Genomic DNA, 21,143 nt, shown 5'->3' with positions numbered 1-21,143 from the left:
TCTATTATTATTATTATTATTATTATTATTATTATTATTATAACTTTTTTCCATAGTGCCCAACACTCCAGTCTGCAGTGAACCCTCTGTGCTGTGCCGACGTACATCAATCTGCCTCTCACATACCCAGCTATGTGATGGTAAAAAGGACTGCCCTGATGGAGATGATGAGGATTTTTGTGTAACCACATGTCCATCTAAAGGTAAAATATCAATATAACTTTTACATATTTTTGTTGGAACAGGCAATGTACCTCTAAATCTGTGAGTAGTAAACAAATTAATCACTCAATTGATAAAGTGATAGTGGTTTTCAGCTTTTATAATTTTCTGCCTTAATTTTCAATCTTAGAGGATTTCAAGTGCAAGGACCGTAGGAGTTGTATCTCCAGGAATCTCGTTTGTGACGGCCGTTCTCATTGCAAGGATGGCTCAGATGAGGTTGAGTGTTCGAGCATAGCTTCACCTGCTGCTCGAACAAACGTCCTGAAGTGTCGCATGGGTTCAAAACCATGTAAAGATGGTTCAGAGTGTGTTTTATACAGCCATGTGTGTGATGGGGAAGAGGACTGTCGGGATGGATCAGATGAACAGGGATGTGGTGAGTTATCCAAGATGTAATGTCACTTATTGGAAAAGCCTTAGTTGTTCTCATGAAGAAAGACATTTGATTGATTGGACATTTTGTGGCTACATAATTTGAAAAATACTATTTTAACTCACCTTTTTTTATTTACTTTTACAATGTGATTACTACTGTATCTTCAAGATGCCAAAACGAAGACCGTGACAACATCCAAACCAAATATTTATCCATTATACAACATTCGTGCTACCACACCTCCTGCTCCAACTGTGCCGGCCTGCCGCAGCCCCTCTGTGCTCTGTCCCCGTTCTGCTGCTTACCTCTGCATTACTCCGAGCCAGTTTTGCAACGGGCGCAAAGACTGTCCTGATGGCTTTGATGAAGAGAACTGCGTGAAAAAATGTCCCTCTAAAAGTAAGTCTTGAATGTGAGATGTCATGCATTTCTCCAATCTTAAATAATTTTTTCTTCTTTTTTTGTAATTTTTTTTTTTTGTCTTGAACTTAACATTTAATTCGTTTTCCATAATTTTCTGTCTAGACGACTTCCGCTGCAAAGACCGTCGAAGCTGCGTCTCAAATGGCCTGGTTTGTGATGGTCGCTCTCATTGCAATGATGGCTCAGATGAGGTTGACTGTAAAAGCGTAGCGCTTCCAGCAGTTCAAGCCAATGTTCTGAAGTGTCGCCTAGGCTCCAGACTTTGTCGAGATGGCACTGGATGTGTTCTCTTCAGTCACGTTTGTGATGGAGAGAGAGACTGCCCAGATGGTTCAGATGAAGTAGGATGTGGTAAGTGTTGCTTTTGCAAGGTTTGAAGCAAGCAAGTTTTCTGCACTATCCAGAAATCTTTGACTTGAGGCTTATATTTTTGGTAATTAATCCTAATGTAATCATATGGCTATGATGATTTGATGTGACTAAAAAGTAACTTTAAACATTAATTTAATGTTATGTGGTGTATTTTTTATTTTTCTTTAGATGCCGCAGAGATTGCCCCTACCACTGCAATAGAAACTGTCCGAATAGATGAAGCCACTTTCCCTGTCACACCCTTTACGGAGTCTCTCACCAAACCATCCTGCACCAGTCCTTCATTTCAGTGTCCAGGTTCTTCTTTATGCATCAACCCAACACAGCTTTGTGATGGAAAGAGAGACTGCCCCGATGGAACTGATGAGAACTGTGTGAAACGTTGCCCTTACAAGAGTAAGAAGGCTGATCATTGGCTGATTAAGACTGTTTGTTTATATCTGATCTCAACCACACTGGAAACATTTATTTTGTTATATTGTTGCTATTGGATAATGTTTGATAAATATTAAATGCCTTCCTTCTCAGCTGATTTTCTCTGCAAGGACCGAAGAAGCTGCGTCTCAAAGAGTCTGGTTTGTGACGGTCGTTCTCATTGCCAGGATGGCTCAGATGAGGTCAACTGTCCGAATGCAACTCCTCCTCCAGCTCGGGCAAACATCTTGAGGTGTCGCATGGGCTCCAGATTGTGTCAAGATGGGACAGAATGTGTTCTCCTTAGTCACGTTTGTGATGGAGAGAGAGACTGTCGGGATGGATCAGATGAAGTAGGATGTGGTGAGTGTTCATTAAAACGTTTTCAAAGGTAATAAATGTAAAGGATCTTTGTCAAGAAGCACACTTTGTGGTTTCTAATTCTTCAACCAATGTTGCAGATAATGTCCCTTCAAATGAATCTCCTGCACCTGTCAAGCCATTTACTCAGCCTCCCACCAAGCCATCCTGCACCAGCCCTTCAGTTCTTTGTCCAGGTTCTTCTTTGTGCATCAACCCAAAACAGCTGTGTGATGGAAAGAGAGACTGCCCTGATGGATATGATGAGAACTGTGTTACTAGATGCCCTTATAAAAGTAAGTCAGATTAGTTGCTAAGCAAATGTAATATATTTTGTTCTTTGAAGGTAAGTTACCAACAAATCTGTCACTGACAACTTTAATACCCATTCTGTAAAATGGTAGTATACAAAAGAATTCTAATACAAGTCCACTTGTGTCCTTTGTATTCCTTTACCCTCCATAGCGGACTTCCGCTGCAAAGACCGTCGAAGCTGTGTCTCAAAGAGTCTGGTTTGTGACGGTCGTTCTCATTGCCAGGATGGCTCAGATGAGGTCAATTGTCCGAATGCAACTCCTCCTCCAGCTCGGGCAAGCATCGTAAAGTGTCGCATGGGCTCCAGACTGTGTCAAGATGGGGCAGAATGTGTTCTCCTTAGTCACGTTTGTGATGGAGAGAGAGACTGTCGGGATGGATCAGATGAAGTAGGATGTGGTGAGTGTTCATTCAAACGTTTTCAAAGGTAAAGGATCTTTGTCAAGAAGCACATTTTGCGGTTTCTAATTCTTCGACCAATATTGCAGAGAATGTCCCTTCAAATGAATCTCCTGCACCTGTCAAGCCATTTACTCAGCCTCCCACCAAGCCGTCCTGCACCAGCCCTTCAGTTCTTTGTCCAGGTTCTTCTTTGTGCATCAACCCAAAACAGCTGTGTGATGGAAAGAGGGACTGCCCTGATGGATATGATGAGAACTGTGTAACTAGATGCCCTTATAAAAGTAAGTAGTCAGATTAGGTGCTAAGCAAATGTAATATATTTGGTTCTTTTGAAGGTAAGTTACCAACAAATATGTCACTGACAACTTCAATATCCATTCTGTAAAATGGTAGTATACAAAAGAATTCTAATACAAGTCCACTTGTGTCCTTTGTATTCCTATATCCTCCATAGCGGACTTCCGCTGCAAAGACCGTCGAAGCTGCGTGTCAAAGAGCCTAGTTTGTGACGGTCGTTCTCATTGCCAGGATGGCTCAGATGAGGTTGACTGTCCAAACATAGCTTTACCTACAGCTCGAACTTCACCGGCAGCTCAAAAAACTGTTCTGAAGTGTCGCATGGGCTCAAAACCATGTATCGATGGAAAAGAGTGTGTTTTATTCAGCCATGTGTGTGATGGAGAGAATGACTGTATAGATGGATCTGATGAACAGGGATGCTCCGAAACCTGCAAAAAAGGTTGTTTCACTTAACAAGTTTAATTAAATCTCATAAATGCCAAGGAAACGGTTATTTAATAAGTAAATGTCATCACAAACGTAATTTTATGGGCACCAGAAGAAATAGGAGAGCACAACAGACTATTGAACACTCTGTAGCCTACTATAGATAAGCCCTTTGAAGTTTAGCTATAATGCTGTTTCATTAATACCTATATGTACTCCACACCAGGTGAGTTTCAGTGCTCCCACGGGAAAATGTGCATCCCTGAGGCTGAGGTGTGTGATGGCAAGTCGCAGTGTCGGGACCAGTCTGATGAACTGGACTGCTGGAAGCAAACAAAGAGCTGCGAGCACCGCTGCATCGATGGGAATCGCTGCATCCCAAAGAAATTCCTGTGTGATGGAGAGAGAGACTGCCTAAACGGCACCGACGAGGTGGGCTGCGGTAAGTCTTCAAATCCAGTTTTTAAAATATAGATCCACAGGTGTTGACACAAATGTGTGCATAATCCCTACAACCAAAACAACTTCGAAAGCTGTGATTTAAATTTTAATCTGTGGAAATGGTAACTGGCATAAATTGAATACAAACTTGCATGCATGTTTACTTTTTTTCTTCTCTGGCTTACTTTAAGGATAACTAGCCAACAATCCTGCCAGTGAGTGCTACAACTTATAACACTTCATTTTGTCTTTTTCAGACACAGTTACTGCTGCAACAACAGAGTCTCCTGTTCACACTCCTGTATCAACTTGCATCACGCCTTCAGTTCTCTGTCCAGGTTCATCACTGTGTATCTCTCAAAATCAGCTGTGTGATGGACAAAGAGACTGCCCTGATGGATTTGATGAAAATAGCTGTATAGCCCAATGCAAAAACCCAGGTATGTCTGAGTCCAGCAACGGCCATGATACGCAGTTTAGGCAAAAATAATGCTCGCTGTGTGAAAGTTTTAAAGAAAAGGTGCTAAAAGTACTCTAGTTTAAATCAATGACTGTAAAAAATAACATTTGAATACTCTTTCACAATGAAGATACTACTTAGTGGGTGGCTTTGAAATAGCTATTTTAACCTCCACTGGTATATCAACTTTACCCTTCCTCAAATTGACTTCTTTCTTTCTGCACATAAGACGACTTCTTATGCAGCGACCGGAGGGCATGCGTCCCCAAGACTAAAGTATGTGACGGTCGTGCCCACTGTCCCGACGGCTCAGATGAGAAGCGGTGTCAATCAGCAAATCCTACTGCTCCACGTAAGTCAACAAAAAATACAGTAAGTGTAAAAGCAGTGGATGGTCTTCATGACGAGTAACTTATAAATCTTAACCTTTAGGTACAAAATTAGGTTTAATTAACCACTCAATTTGCATCAGCTAGCAAGCTCCTGTGACTTGTATCAGTTAATAAAAGTCCCAGACTTGACTATTTCTTTGCCCAGCTCTCAAAATCTAATCTTGGTGTTTTCATAACCCATAAATACATATTTTCTCTCTGCAAAAGCCCCCAGTGCCAGATCAACCCCACTGATGTGCCGCAAAGGTTTCAAGCCATGTAAAAATGGCCTGGAGTGTGTTATGTACAGCCATGTGTGTGACGGAGAGAGGGACTGCCAGGATGGGTCAGATGAAGAGGGATGCACTGCTCAGTGCAAAGCAGGTTTGTTAGATACATCTGAAAACCGGCTTAAAGCAAGGAACTGTGTTTTTAGTTACTTGGAAAATGTCTACTAAATACTGTCATGTTCCGAAATAATTTGTCATTGGAAATTACTAATAGCCTTTACTTTGGATTTACGGTTAGTGAGGTTTTGAGTTCCTCCAAAATGGATTTTTAAATTGATTTCTATTTAGTTCACAGCTAGGTTTCATCAGAAAACTGGGGTGTTTAGAACAGGAAATGCAAGTTCATCACTCAGTAATACATTTGAAAATTGAATGCTCTTAATGCAGCTAACTGTCTTGAGCTTTCTCTTCTCTACCCCAGATGAGTTCCAGTGTCCTCACGGGAACAGATGCATTCCAACGGAGAAGGTGTGTGACGGACAGTACGACTGTCAAGACCGATCCGATGAAATGGACTGTTCAAGTCTAACTGAGGGCTGCCATCAGCGCTGTGATAACAACACTCGCTGTATACCAGAGACCTTCTTGTGTGATGGCGAAAGAGACTGCGTTGATGGGTCAGATGAAGAAAAGTGTGGTAGGTGATGTCAAGATTTAGAAAACTTGGCTCAAACCAACAATCTTGTGTAAATTGTTTGAATATAAAACATCAGCCACATTTTTTTATTTTTATTTTTTCAGGTTTGGTGGCCTGTGCGATTAACCAGTACCGCTGTCTTAGCGGTCAGTGTGTGTCTGAGGCCATGAGATGTGATGGATATGCTGACTGCAGTGACCACTCTGATGAGGTGCATTGCACGAGACCCCCACGCTGCATGACACAGCTCCAATGCCCAAACAGCCACGTGTGCCTGCAGAAAGAGTGGCTCTGTGACGGCGAAGACGACTGCAAAGATGGGTCGGACGAGAAGGTAAGCCACTAGCGTTGGCGTGAGGTGACTTAAATCTGTGTTGAGTAGAGGCAAGATTTGAGGGAACTTTTCCTTGCTTCTTGAGCGTTTATCTTTTTATCATACGGTAGCTTTGCTTTGCAAAGAGGATAAGGGAAACACCTTTTTTGTGTACGGTTAGAAACTGAAAACTGAAACTTGGTCTTGTCATTTTTATCAAGAACTGCATGTCATCAACGGCGAAATGCAGGGAATACCAGTGGCAGTGTGGAGACAGCAGTCAGTGCATACCTCTGTCATGGACGTGTGACGGAAAGAGGGACTGCCACAACGGCATGGACGAGGACAAATGTGAGCATGTTTGTCCTCAAATATTCACTGCTTCTTTGCTCCTGACTTAATATGCTTCAGACACTTTTTATGTACTACATCATTGGGTGCATTCAGCCCTTTTTGGATAGAATTAGTAATACAAGGATAATCTATGCATTTTAATATTGACTGGTCTATAGGTGTTTATAATTGGGTATGCCATAACATTTAGGTCTATCCATAAGGATCTACTCATTTTTAAACCAAAATGAGGTGTACTTTTTGGTAAAAGAACACCTATTCTATTTAAATACCTCTCAATAGGGCTTCGGTAAGCATAGGGTCCATGTTTGTTTGTCTGTTTGCTTTTTGGGGGGTTAAATCTCTACATATAAGGGGGAATACTATAAATTGTATTTTATCACATGCATCTGCTTTCACAGGCAGCCAGAGGAAATGCCCCTCTCACCTTTACCAGTGTGGCAGCGGAGAGTGTGTGGACCCTCACCTGGTGTGTAACGGCTTCACCAACTGTGCCGATAGTTCAGATGAGGGCGCGGGATGTGCTCGACGCAACTGCTCCAGCCCATCAGCTCCTCGGTGTGACCACCACTGTGTCAGCACCCCAAACGACGCTGTAAGTACAGAAGAGGATTTGTGGTTGTTCTTCTGTCCAGGGCTGTTGGCACTGCTTTGTCCTCAACTTAACCCCCATATGCTTTCTTAGAATGGCAGGCAAGCTCCTATTGGCACAAATGATCTGCCCTTCATTTAGATAGCCTTTGTTTAGGCATGAGAGCTTTATTTTTATAACTCTGCTACATAGTTAAAACATTCAACAAAAATTAAATTTAAACTCAACAGGCTAAAATGTTTTATCCTGTTGCCAAACCACTATTTTTTTTTTGTGTACTGTGTGAACGGTTCTTATGTGTAAGTGTTTTTTTAATTTTTTATAATGGAACTGCCTAAGGATGCAAAATGAATTCGAATTTACTGACCGTAAACTTGTATGGTGTTTATGAGGTTAATAGTTGATATTTCTAGGTGTCCAAAGTATTCACATTCAATATTTAAGTATAAATACTAGGGTTTAAAAATATTTCTGTAGTAGTCGAAGTATATTCTCAAGCCTTTTATGAAAGGAAAAAGTACTGGTTTTGAAACTACTTAAAGTAAAAAAGTACTGTAAGAGGGGGGGGGGGGGGGGGGAATGCTATTACGGACAAAAGCTTAGGCTTATGGGACAGTGGCCTATAGTGCACTACCCCACCTCCCCAAAAAAATCCTTTCAGTCATTATAACCTTTAGTTATATTAAAATGTTAATTTTGAATTTTGAAAATTAACATATAATGTTCAAGAGCACCTCCTGGACACTGCCAGGTGCTCTTGAGCAAGGAACTGTATACCCCCAACCGCTCAGGGTGCTGGTTCGGCTGGCAGCCCACTCATTCTGTGTGCGTGTGTGTGTGACACTGTGTGTGACACTGTGTGACACTGTGTGTCTGTGATAACTAACAAAGTGTGGACACAGTGTAAATAGTTATTTCCCCATTGGATCAATAAACTGATGAAAATTAAATGAATGCAAATACATTGAAGAACTAGATGTGTGTACTAGTGAGCATTAACATGTTTCATGTAGCGGAAGATATGACTAGTTGCTTAGTATTGGACTAGTATTATGCTTAGTATTGTAATGGTAAACTTCAGAGGCATGTCATCAATAGTTTTTTATTGGAATGTAAATGTACATCCAAGCTTAGCTGCAGGAATTTGTGAGGGCAACGCATTCACTCTATCAGGATGGCGTGATTTATCTGCATAGGTTCCGGTTTATTTTTTTAAATTATGACAAGCCGGAATTAAAACAAGCCGAACAGAAATAGGATTAAAGAGTCTTTTTTTTTTTTTTTTTTTTTTTTTAAATGTAAGGAATAGAAAGTTCAGAAGTAAAGCTTTTGTTGTAAAATAATACTAGAGTAAAGTATAGATACCTACAATTTCTATTTAAGGTGACACTTAAATAGACACTTCTGCATATTTCATCATCCTGTCGCAGCTGGAGAACCAGATAACTGAACACAAGATTTTGACTATTTGCATGAATGGCTCACCAAAACTCATGAAAAATAATTGTTCCCTCATTTTTACAGAGGTGTTACTGTGCTGAAGGTTTTAAACTACCGTCCAGTGGTGTGTCTTGTGTGGACATTGACGAGTGCAATGCAGTACCACATGACGTATGCAAACACACCTGCCTGAACAGCCGTGGGTCCTACGTCTGTCAATGCCTTCCTGGCTTCTACCTGGAGCCTGACAAAAAAAGCTGCAAGACCAAAGGTACTAGGTCTAGACAAGGAGTCCTTCTCACTTTGCTTAAATTGCATCCCCAGCTCCTCCACTTGCCTCCCTTCCTTGCGTCTTTGTCCGTCCCACCATTCAGCTGCACGGCTTTTGGGAACGCTGCCCTCGTATCTTTTTATATCCCCTCTGTAATCCCTCCTTAATGCTCTGTCCTCGTGGTAAATAATGGCTTTGAGATGTCCTTCACAGAGGAGGGACAGAACAACTTCTGGTTCTGCAGAGGAGCTATCAAATAAGGGACATGAGAGGCACCCACGGTCTCTGCTTATTGAAGGAAAAGTCAAGTTGCCTTATGTGATGTGAATGCAGTGCTTTTTAGCTGCTGATTGTAAAACTTTGGATGTTTCAGCGATCAAATTTTTCACTAATCTAGTAAACTATGGAGTGATTTGAAACTTTAAGTACTTTATGGATTAGTTCATGTTATTCGGGCCCAAATGGAGGAGAATGTACATTATACTTCAGAAATTGGTAAAGAGACAAATGTGTTTTTTTTTTTTTTTATCTTGTGCCAAAAGGAAAATTTGCTTGTTTTTGTACAGAATCTTTCCTCTTCAGTTTTTGTGCCGTTATATTGGCCTATGTAACCCACTCTACAGAAGAACCAGAATAATTTACTGGATATGTTTCCATCTCCAGACGAGCCATTGCTTCTGGCGTCAGTGCAGTCAGAGCTTTTACTACTGGGAGTCCATAGTGGCACCTTGCGTCGTTTGTCCTCTGCCAATCGACCAGTCTTCTCGTTGGATTATCACTGGGCTCAACAGAGAGTTTACTGGCTGAGCCCCGACTACCAAAGCATCCGCTGGGCTGACATGATGAACTCCGACAGCCAAGGGACACTCATCAAAGGTACGTTTTTGTCTCAGGAACTCTACAGTTTTTGTAACATGGTGTTGTCCGGAACCTCAAGAAAATTATAAACTGAACGTGTTTAAGCCATCAAGCGAAATTATTATTTAGAGAAGTGAAAATGTCTCCTAGGAGTAAAGTCAGATTTCATTGCGGTCGACTGGATTGGTAAGAACCTGTACTGGGTGGATGGACTGGTGGGCCAGATTCTGACTGTGAAGCTCAGCGACAACGCAGTAAGACCTCAGGACTACACTGTGGTCCTGGGAGAAGATCTGGAGCAGCCAAGTTCATTGGTTCTGCTGCCACACATTGGGTAAGGTGCTTGAATGCCTAAAAACAAATATTCTTGTTTTTTTGTTAAAACCTGTTTAACCCCATATGTTATTTCATGCATTGTATAATACACATTCTCAGGATGATGCTTTGGTCTGAGATCGGCAGCACCCCTCAGATCGAGCGATCTGGGATGGACGGCTCAAAGAGGAAGGTTGTGGTAAGCAGAGCCCTGAGCTGGCCAGTCAGTCTGTCCTATGACCTCCTGGATAACCGGGTGTATTGGGCCGATGAGAAGCTGCGCTGCATTGGCTCGGCCTCTCTGGATGGCGACAATGTTAAGGTAAATATGATCTTCTTATGGAAACCAATTTGACTGACCCGCATAGTGTTACGTAGGTGTTACAGTCTACATGATGATGAAGTCATTCGTTTACGTAAGTGGTAACTTTTTCTCACTAGATCCTCCAGTTAGACGAAACCCCAAGCCCTTTTTCTGTGGCGGTCTTCAATGACAGAGTCTACTGGTCTGACACTAAAAGAAGAACGATCCGCTCTGCGGACAAGAACACCGGCAAAGACCAAAAGGTTCTTCTCAAGAGACCAGGGCAGCCATTTGGGCTGAAAGTGAGTAACCCCTAATGCTATAGTTGTAACTCCTGGAGACCTTGATTATTTTTTTTACTTACTTACTTACTTATTTATTTATATTTTATGGATAGGTAATTGTTGGCTTTATCCATGACAGTCTAAGAAAGTTAACCGGTTTCAAGAATACAACTTTTCATTCAGTAGTTTATCCTTGCAACTAAATGATAGTTTGCATTAAGTCGGTTATGATGCATAACGTTTCTTCTCTCCCCAGCTGATGCATACCCTTTCCCAGCCAGCCATATCCAGTCCCTGTGACCAGTTACACTGCTCCCACCTTTGCCTCTTGGCCCCTGCGATGAGCAAGTCTGGAGCACTGGGGTCTCTGGGAGCTCCAGCTGAGAGGGGGCCTACTGCAGTTTGTCGATGTCCAAAGGGTCTGCTTCTTTCTAAGGACAAGATTACTTGCTCACTGCCTGTGGATTCAACATTCATCCTGCTTTTGTCTCATACCACAGTCTATCAGGTGAATGATCTTATTAGATGTGAAGACCTGATAACCTGCAGGCCTTTATTCCACACCAAAAATTTGAGAGACTAAGTTCTCCTTTCTTGTTGGAGGCTTTTTTTTTTATGTAGTCTGCTACTTACTTTCATCTCCTTTTTTTTTTAACCCCATTCTCCCACTACTTGTAGATTCACTTGTACTCCATGCGTCATGATGGTGTTCCTCTAAAGAAAATGCCAGGCAGTCGAGCTTTAGCCTTGCCCGGGGTAACTGAGGCCTCACGACTGGACGTGTCCATCAAGGGGCTTTCTCTGTATGTGGCTGATGCAGGACAAGGGTCTGTCGATGTGCTGAAACTGAGCAGCTCCAGGTTGAGACAGGCGCTTACACCCTCTGGACAAATCCTAAATCTTGGGGTAGGCATCATTGGCTTTTAAAAGGAAACTACAAATTCTTGAATGCTGGCAAAAAATGTTTTATTTTAAGGCTATAAATAGTTTGTTTACCCATGTTTCATGCTTTTTGTCATGCTATTTGATGGAAGCCAGCTATAAAGTTAAAATTAACATAAGGACTGACAAAAAATACTTAATGACCTTTTTTAGTTTAATTTGCTCTGTTCAATCAAACATGCCTATTTTAGGTTTGTAATCTTTTATTTTTGAAAGATCTTTAAAAAATGCATTGAGGTAAGGAGTAGAGGCTGGTGTAATTAAGTTTGAAATGTCTATTTTGAATGAGTTTCCTTGCACTTGACATTTCATGTTGTTCACAACAGTTACACTCTTATTTAGCTTCACTTTTAGGCCAGCAATACTCCCGTAAAAAAACTGCCACTCCCTGGTGAAATGTTACATCTGGAAAGTAAACTCCTCTCTCCCACAAGGATGATGTAGTCACGGCTATGGCAGTTGACTGGGTGACTTCCAGCCTCTACTGGAGCAGCATTGCAAGTCCTGATCTCCATGTGACGTCCCGCCATGGTGGCTACACCACCTCGCTGCTGCAGGGATCACTGAAGGTGAAGGAGGCTAAGCTTTACGGGTTGCTCATCTTTTTATTACCTCCTGACATTCACACTCCTTTCTCCCTATATACATTTTTTTCTTTAACTCCAGGTATTTCCGTTGTCCTTTTTTTTTTTTTTGTCTTAATGTAGGATAGCATTACTTGTTGCATTGCTCCTGGGAGTTATTTGTACTGCTATGTTAATTGAACAAACTAAAAGCCTGTTAATAGAATAATTGATTCTTTATTTATACGGCATGTAAAGAAAATGAAGTTGTCACAAAATGTTGGTACAGGGCCATCTTGTGAGGATGTGCCCTGTTTGCTGTGTGTTTGCCTGTGTTTTTCTACTTTATTGCACTACAATTATTACATTTTAGGCCTTAGTTACCGTTGTATAAATGTCAGAAACATCCTGGACCTCTGATAAATTAGCCCAGGTCTTGATTGTCCTTTCCAGGGCACTACATCCATTGCATTGCATCCCCCCTCTGGACGACTTTGCTACACAGCAGTATTTGTGGCTGGAGGGAAGAACCAGATAGAGGTGAAGTGCGCTTGGATGGATGGCCGCAACAAAGTAGTGCTGTGGAGGAAGTCGAGCATGCCCACCTCGCTGGTCTTTAACAATCAAGGAACCATGGTATACTGGGCTGACACAGGTGAGGAGTAAAAAAGAATCTCACAAACTTGATGAATTATTAAGAGAATATTTTGCTGGCTTGTTCTGCGTGCCTGTGTTTACCTGTCTGGTTACTCTTTCTCCAGGTGAAGGTGTTATCAGCTCCATTTCAGTGGATGGAACAGGATATAAACAGTACAACACAGGGCCAGGTCTGCTGATCTCCTTGACACATACTGAGAACATCCTCCTCTGGGTCACCCTGGACAATGGTAAGGATGGAAGCATAGAAGTCCCCCCCCCCCCCCCCCCCCCCCCCCCCCCCCCCCCCCCCCCCCCCCCCCCCCCCCCCACCCCCACTCCCCGATAATTCTTGGCTTAATACATTCTTTCTATTCCACCTTAATAACCTGTTCAGTCCTGCTAGTGGAATTTAATTTCTCATACATGGCATTCACCTTTTTGGTTCATCTGTCTTCTTCCCCTTCAGGCAGCAGATGCCGTCACAGATTAATTTAACAATGAATTATTTAGTCAACCACTTCTCTGCAATCTGTACTCTTCTACAACCTGAAACATTCAGTTGTAATCACAGCATCTTTTCTTCTCATCAAACCTGTTTTCTTTAGTCTTTAATCAGTCTTACTAGTGAACATATTTCCTCACTACCCACTCTACCAGTAGCTTCTGATCTCTTTATTTATAAACAAAGTTTTTCATGCTGAACATATTTTTTATTTTTTTTGCTGCAACTGTTTTGTTTCCAAACTTTGTAGATGTAACCAAACTGTGGTTCAGTGACGGTCTCCAGCCAAACCAACTGTGGTTTGAGACAAAAACCAGTGTGGTGGAAGTTAAAGCCTACAGCAACGACAGTCAGTCTGGTAGGTGTCCGTCAAGCTTTAGCACGTCAGGTTGAGTAAATAGACAATGACTCTGTCAACAGTTACGGTCTGCAACAGGGAGGCATGCAGAGTAGTCGGTAAATAACAGCTCTCAGGTAGGTAAGGGGTGAAACGAAACACGCACAGCTGACTAGGAAGCTACAACATACACAAACTCAGGAAGATCGTTGACAAGGAGCCCGTTCGCAGACGGGTGATCTCAACAGAAGTCCCACCAATAGGAAAACCTTTGATGGCTACTAGATGTCAGGTTAACCAAGATAGGATGTATATAAAATGACTGTTCTGTAGTATGAAATAACCAAAATAAAATGCCAAGGGGAACAAAAACATGACCTTTCAGTAGCAAAAACATGACTTTAAAAAAAAGTAACGTCCTTATGCAAATTTTCAAAATAATACTGAAGTCAACTTTCCTCATTTCTGAACAAAGCAGCAAAACACGTTATCGGATACCAAGGGCAGCATGAAAAAACTGGGCTCAGGCTCAGTTTGGGTTGAATAGATGTCTGTGATGTGATAGCTTCTTGGCTAGCTGTGGGAGATCCCATTCTGTTACTGTGTGCTGCAGTGGAAAATAGTGATGCTGAATTAAGGTCAACATACACACAATTTGCGACTCTTAAAATAGTGATGCTGAATTAAGGTCAACATACACACAATTTGCGACTCTCTCTGTAGCAGTTTAATCCCCAAATTACACTAGATCAACAGACGTGTCTTTGCATCATATTACAAAAACTTCTTGAGCAAAGATGAGCAACTATTATGGAAGTTAATTTGGATATTATATAAAAAAACAAGAAATGCTCTTAACCCTTTGAGACCTGTGAAATACCAAAAACTTTAAATAAAATGTTTATTGGCCAGAAGTGATAAATTTGTAATAAGTGATTCATAAATTTGAAATCACTGGACAGCTAATATTAAAAATCAATTGAAGGCTCTTCCCAGCCACTTTAATTAATACCTTAAATCATGTAGATGTCGAATTAATTTTTTGTTTGTCTTATAAGTGTGAAAAACCGTCACTTTTGATTTCAGGGACAGTAAAGCTTTTATGGTACTTAAGTTGCAAATTCTTTCACCCATTTATTCCAGGAACTAATCGCTGCTCTAACAACGGTGGATGTCTCCATCTGTGCCTGCCCTATCCGGGAGGTCGCATGTGTAAATGTGGTAAGGGTTTCTACGCCGTCGATGCCACCTCCTGTGCCCCGCTCTCCAACTGTTCCACTGGGGAAGAATCCTGCTTTGATGGTAGCAAGTGTATCAGCGGAAGCAAATTCTGTGACGGACACGTGGACTGTCCAGACCAGTCGGATGAACAGGACTGTGAGTTGTCATCCAAATCTTTAAATATTTAAAGCTTAACTTTCGCCAAAGTGCAGTAGCAAATAGTATTAAACTTAAAGTGATGGTTCGGAGTAACTTCACCCAAGGGTCCTTTGCACAACAATCTCGAGCCAAACAACCTCCAGTAGCTTTTTCCCCCTGGATCGAACAATGGGCAAGTTAGTGTTAACAGCTGGTTAACTTAATGCAGTTATTGGAACCAAGTGTATATCTCTTAATACACCACTAATAATGGCCAAAATCGTGCCAAACTTCTACTATAGTACAAATAGATTATGTAGTCACAAAACGATGGATTGGAAAGTTTGTAAGTACAGCAGGAGTTTATTTAATAACACTTGGCTTCTGCTCTTTGCTGCTACCAGCAGTATGACGAGTGATGAGGGACGTCTACAAATTACAACACCAAAAAGAGATGCAACAAATATATATTTTAAAAATTCAGGATGCACTGGACCAAAAATATTTTTTTTGTATATTTGTATTAATATTCTTTTAATTTATTTAATGGGTTTAATGAATCTGAATTGAAAAACCACAAACTTATAAAAAAAACTTTTGAGCTACACTTACGTCACTTGGCTGTGCTTGGCAGCGTTGTGTATTCACCCCCCCCAGTCATTTCATGGTTCCCCATAAAATCAAGGAGAGGGTTAACTTTTCCTGCTACAGGTTTCCCACCTTGGTTAGAAAGCACAAGGGAGACACTTTCTCTCACTATGACTCTAAAGTCACTACTCGCTCCAACGCTAAAAGAAGGCACTCTCTCACTTTCTCCCTCGCTCTGTCACCCACCCTCACACACAAACGTACGTGCCGGCTCGAGGCACAAACCAACGGACAAGTAAACAAAGATTTTTGCAAGTAACCCTCTGGAAATCACACATCCCCTAGCGTTCTGTCAAATTCCACACCGCTGACATGATCGGCCTTTGCTGGGTAGTACCGTGATAACTAGATCAACTGAGAGGAAAATGAGTATATATTTCTGGGTCTGGCCATTTTTCTCTTTTGGCCAAAAATGTCATTTTCAGCAGGCCTAAATTCCTGTGGATCTCTATTAATCAGTTAAAAAGAAAGCTAAGAGTAAAAGACATTATACAGTGTGGGCGTTTCTCAATATGTGTTCTTCTATGGACTTGTGTTCTTGTGAAACGTCATGTTTGGTGGCCAAAGTACTGACCCAATACACAAGTTAGCATTTCGCCAAGAACACTTAAAGTCCCCGGATGTGATCTCGACACGCCCATTTTACCGAGGATACATCGGATGGTGACTTGTGTGAACTTGGCCGGGCCGGTATCCCAGCATTCAATTCGGGTGCAAAGCGCGTATGGTTTTGGTACACAGATTGTCACAATTTACGTCAATTAGTAAATCAATAAATTCATTTTTGGGATGTTTTAAGGCGAGAAATCAGCTGTGTAGATTGTGAATATAGGCAGTTCAACAAAAATTGATGGTGAATTAAAAAAGCCTTCGGAGTTGGAAAGCTCCACAACCCCCGGCGGGCGAGCTTGCTACGCCAGCCGGGGATGACTCTGGCGAGCCAGCCAGTCAGTCAGCTCACAGACCCCTCTGGCCCACATTTAGACAGACCCCTCTGGCCCCACATTTAGACAGACCCCTCTGGCCCCACATTAGACAGACCCTTCTGGCCCCACATTTAGACAGACCACTGCAGCAGCAACAATGGAAGAGGAAAGCCAGGTCCACAATTGTAAGATATTTAAAACTATTTTTACCGCTGTTGTTATAGGATATATCCCCTCCTCCTCTATCCTTCTCCTCTATCCTCCTCCTGGCTCTCCTCACTCGCAGGCTCCTATTCTGCTTCTCGGTAAAGTATACCGACGGCAGTGGCTAACGTTACCCAGTGCATCTATAATTTTGATACCTATTTTAACGTTTCTTTTCTGATTTCAATTAAAAGTGAATCCCGAAATATGTTACAAGGTTTTCTTCTCGCCGTTGTGTCGTTATTTATACAGTTATTGGCCCGTGATACTTAATAGCACGTTAGATGAAAACGTAACAAAACAACAAGGCGATGTGCAAGGTGATCGTGCATGCTTTATTATGAGTACACACATCAAAGCTAACTATAAAGTGGCAGCCCCTCTATGCTGGGGGTGTTGCGCAATAACAGGAAGAACGCTTCGTCTCAAAACTGTCAACAGTGTTTTGTGTGCTTTTGAACTCGCGAGTACAGTCTTCCAGGTAGAGCTAGCAAGTACGGTCTCCCCAAGAACACAAGTCCGTTCTTTGCTTACTTGGTATTGAGAAACGCCCTGTGTTCTGTGCTTAGCAAAGTAACTTCCTGAAGTCTCCTCTGCAAGCCTCATGTGTGATCACACAGTGATGACGAGACTTCAGGAGGTTACGATAAGTGTATAATGATGAGATGCATCCAGTGTGGGGACATTTTTATCGCACGTTTCGGCAAGTAATAGCAGTACATTTAAAAAAAAAGATGTATCCTTTTTGTTAACGTTGACTTTCTCTTCAGGTCCAAAGCCAAACTCTTCATCTTTCGGCAGCAAATCTAGAAATGGCCGCCCTATCCAGTCTTCGTCAAACACCGAAAAGAACTCTGTTCTTTCGGTTAAGGACTCTGTATCCTGTGATCTCCAACGCTGCAACGGTCATGGCAACTGCATCACAGAAGGCAAAGTCACTCGCTGCCAGTGCATGGCTGGTTACAAGGGAGAGTCCTGTCAAGATACAGAACCTGGGAAAAGCCATGTGGGTGTGATCCTGGGTGTCCTCTTTCTCATTGCTGCATTAATGTCTGCTGCTTATATTTTCGCTAAAAGGTATGTGACTATGAGGGAGAGTTTTTATTATTTTAATTAAATGTTTTGCACACTGATAATTCACTTTAAAATGAGTGGTGGGCTGTAATGCATTCAGCCAGATTGTTTAGTTTGTCCACTTGAAAAATTAAATGTGCTGCAAATACAGTCTTTTACTGTAGCGTTTGGTTGGACTTGGATTGCGTCACTGCTAGACATATTTTGTGCTGGAACTCATGGACCTTACTTTTTTTTTTTTTTTTAAATCTCAAATTAACAGGAGAGACTGGTTGCCCATCAGAAGCAGATCAACAGAGAAAGATAATCTGATGGCCAACATGGGCCTACCATTTGAACACTACGATTCGGACTCTGAGGTAATACTTTAGGCCACTGAGTGGATATGTTTTTATATCAATGAGCAGAGGTGTTTCTGAATTTAAGAAAATGAACCATTGATGTAGCTTATTTTTATATTAAACCAGCTGGTTAATTTACAATTGCCTTATTAGTTTGCTCCAGAAATATGAGTCTCCAATGAAGACATGTCTTAATATTTAACTTATGGTTTGTGTATAAATGGAATTGAGTGTGAATGTTAATTCTTTGTGTGTAGCTTGGAAGTTTGACAAAATCTTAATTCCAAACTGATTTACAATATCCAATTCCCTTGAATTTCTTTAGAAAAGTATTTTAAAATGAAGAGCAGCTAATGGCAATCGGAGTGATTTTTTTTTTTCTTCTATTATATATGAAATACATTTCATTGCATTGGGTATAAGTTGCCTTCATTAGTTTGTAAATTCAGGGAAAATCTTTTCTTGTCCGCAGGAGCTCGAGTCACCAGTAGATGTGAAGAACCCACCGCTAGCGTTAAAGTTAAGACAAGTCAAATAAGTTCTGCATTCTGAAATATGGCATTGGATAAGCTGCTGTGGATTGTTGCCTGACATTTTCATGGTTGGCTTCAAAAGACTGTCGACCCCAGGAGTCGTGTACGGATGCATTTCTGTGGTGCTAAATTTAAATCTGCTAATGAAGGTGGTCTTTTGGTGCAATAAAAATGAGATAGAAATTAACCAAAAATCTGTCTCAGCCTGTTTTATTCTCTTGAAAATGGAGGATCTTTGTGGTTACTAGAATACATGTGATCAGCTTTTCTGCTGCCTAGCTTTAGCTTTAAATTTAAGTTTAGGTGGTTAGAAATGGTAGCACAGGCACCCAGAGGCGGACTGGGAATCGGGAGAGTCCGGGCCTTTCCCGGGGGGCCGGTAGCATTTCGAGGCTGCTGGTGTGCGGGGGCTGCCCAGCGGCCGCTGCCTGCCAGCAGACCTGTTCATCACTTCAGTGTCCACTCCCTCTGCAATAGAAATGAGCAGCACGGCTTCTGTGGTCTGTGCAGCTTCAGGTTTATAGAGGACGTGATCCATTTTTTCCATCCAGTTTTCATTTCCTTGTTGCTCATTCTTCTCTAATAAATGATAGTTTGTGTTACTCAATGTGTAGGCCTAATGTTTTTTTATTATAGCTTACTTTGGTTTCATAACCTTCTCAATAAGTCTCAAATCACTGGACCAATAACAAGGCCTATGTATGTAGTGTAGTTTACATTCATCACACCAGGAACACCACAGTGGTTCTTAATCTTTTTATTTTGGTGCTGTCACGTGTCAGAAGCGTGAATTGAAGTCACTTCTTTTTCTAGTTTTTGTCCGTTTTTTCTGTAAGAACATTAATAATTGTAGAAAGAATTAGACAAAGCTTATAGAAATGTGCGCATATGGTTAGCCTAGTTAGTCCATTGGGTAAATTTCCCGAGGTATTATTCCCTCTGCTCACTTTTAAGCCAAAGTAGGCTAAATACATTTTATTTATATTATGCTTTACATGGTAGGCTACTCAAAAGACACTTTACGGTAATTCCAGCACATTTATCACAAAAACAGAGCAATAAAACCAACACATGAAACTAGCATTTTTAAAGCAATTAAAACGCAGTGTAGTCTACAACTTTGTAACAATGTGTTGTGACTAGTAGGCTAAGTAGATATGTGTACATCCTTACACATTCAGTTGGTCCGCTATACTCTGTTGGGCTTTTTCTCTCCGTTTGATAACAACAGTCAAATTTCCCTTTTTGCATATTCTTCACCTCCTCGTTACTTTCCACTAGAAGCTGCTGCTCATTGGGTGAAACATATGCCGCATGCGTCTTCTCCATTCCTGCATCAGTAAATCTGTGATCGGTACCGTGGTCTATTTAAGAAAGCCGTGAACGTGCACTTATCCCAGCTATCTCCACCTGGCTTGACATAGCCTCACCTTCTCATCCTGGCTCGCAAACGTGCAACCGATTAAGTCGCGATGAGCAGATCGCACTAAGTCAAACTGAGCTTTTTCACTTATCCTAGATATCTTTATGCTACTTTCGTGCGACAGCCCCCTGGTCTGTCTTGCGGTCTCCTCCCAGCTTTGAAAGAAAGTACCTGCAGAGGTTTTATGATCCGAGTCCTGGACCAGCCCTAGATAAAGAAGCGCTTCTGCTCTGAGCTCCTTTCTTCATTTGGGTAAGCCCTAAAGTCCCTTTTGTTGTTCAAACTTGTTGGTTTTAACAATTCTCTTCTGTCAAAGTTACTTAACTTCCTTGTCTTGTTTTTCTCAAACATGTATAGGCTGATTTAGAGATGGACCACAAATGAGCACAGACACAATGATGACGTTTTCCCAGATCAGATTTGGTATTGGAGTGTGAGTTTGACAGTGCTAGGTCAGAGGACACAGGCTCGACAACCAAACACTGGACCCCCCAGCAGAGTACTGGCAGCCATGTTGCAAAGGTAATGACTGAGTCTGGTTGAAATCAAGGCTATCAGCTAGTTGTGACTTTTTATATTGTTATTGCTATGCTCGGAAAGGTTTAGACTACAAGAAATCAATAACTTTAATTGGTCACTCAATCGTGTAATAAGTCTCATAACAGCAAAGTATTGTATTAAGGAATGCATGCATTTAGGGATTGGTTGAAATCAAAATATTCTAAAAATGGCTTGGAATATTGAAACGGGCTAATAAAGTCATGATAGAGGCTCTGTGTGGCTGGATTTATGTACTGTGGTGCTTTGAGTTTTATGCAGTGCAAAAGTATTCGGACCCCTTGAATTTTTCAACCTTTTGCCACATTTCAGGCTTGAAACATAAAGATATAAAACTGTAATTTTGTTATGTGAAGAATCAACAAGTGGGACACAATTATTAAGTGGAACAAAATTTATTGGATATTTAAAAAAAAATGTGGGCATTGAAAATTATTCAGCCCATTTACTTTCAGTGCAGCAAACTCTCTCCGGACGTTCAGTGAGGATCTCTGAATGATCCAATGTTGACCTAAATGACTAATAATGATAAATACAATCCACGTGTGTGT

The 21,143-nt window shown here is 41.4% G+C and overlaps 1 protein-coding gene across 2 annotated transcripts in view; it reads left to right on the top strand.

Moving 5' to 3' along the window:
* LOC117959477 (low-density lipoprotein receptor-related protein 2-like) overlaps positions 1-18,660 on the top strand; it is a 28,138-nt gene extending 9,478 nt beyond the window's left edge. The window contains exons 17-45 of one of the 2 annotated variants that reach the window (XM_034896643.1): positions 770-1,000; positions 1,127-1,275; positions 2,785-2,884; positions 2,974-3,168; positions 3,342-3,626; positions 3,840-4,055; positions 4,312-4,494; positions 4,744-4,866; positions 5,114-5,269; positions 5,597-5,812; positions 5,917-6,146; positions 6,347-6,476; positions 6,881-7,074; positions 8,596-8,782; positions 9,446-9,658; positions 9,791-9,974; positions 10,076-10,277; positions 10,397-10,561; positions 10,800-11,051; positions 11,222-11,449; positions 11,920-12,054; positions 12,502-12,703; positions 12,810-12,935; positions 13,440-13,547; positions 14,670-14,903; positions 17,434-17,468; positions 17,499-17,740; positions 18,000-18,096; positions 18,551-18,660. In XM_034896643.1, coding sequence (XP_034752534.1) covers positions 770-1,000; positions 1,127-1,275; positions 2,785-2,884; positions 2,974-3,168; positions 3,342-3,626; positions 3,840-4,055; positions 4,312-4,494; positions 4,744-4,866; positions 5,114-5,269; positions 5,597-5,812; positions 5,917-6,146; positions 6,347-6,476; positions 6,881-7,074; positions 8,596-8,782; positions 9,446-9,658; positions 9,791-9,974; positions 10,076-10,277; positions 10,397-10,561; positions 10,800-11,051; positions 11,222-11,449; positions 11,920-12,054; positions 12,502-12,703; positions 12,810-12,935; positions 13,440-13,547; positions 14,670-14,903; positions 17,434-17,468; positions 17,499-17,740; positions 18,000-18,096; positions 18,551-18,616 — 5,084 coding nt within the window. In that variant the 3' untranslated portion in view covers positions 18,617-18,660. Of the gene's footprint in view, positions 1-769; positions 1,001-1,126; positions 1,276-2,784; positions 2,885-2,973; positions 3,169-3,341; positions 3,627-3,839; positions 4,056-4,311; positions 4,495-4,743; positions 4,867-5,113; positions 5,270-5,596; positions 5,813-5,916; positions 6,147-6,346; positions 6,477-6,880; positions 7,075-8,595; positions 8,783-9,445; positions 9,659-9,790; positions 9,975-10,075; positions 10,278-10,396; positions 10,562-10,799; positions 11,052-11,221; positions 11,450-11,919; positions 12,055-12,501; positions 12,704-12,809; positions 12,936-13,439; positions 13,548-14,669; positions 14,904-17,433; positions 17,741-17,999; positions 18,097-18,550 lie in introns of both variants that reach the window. The other variant, XM_034896644.1, reaches the window with a different exon arrangement.
* Positions 18,661-21,143: the final 2,483 nt, after the last annotated feature.

This window comes from Etheostoma cragini, chromosome 16 (genome assembly GCF_013103735.1).
Source record: "Etheostoma cragini isolate CJK2018 chromosome 16, CSU_Ecrag_1.0, whole genome shotgun sequence".
NCBI lineage: Eukaryota > Metazoa > Chordata > Actinopteri > Perciformes > Percidae > Etheostoma > Etheostoma cragini.
The sequence above is the reverse complement of the archived record's forward strand: the minus strand, read 5'-3'. Positions and strand labels throughout refer to the sequence as shown.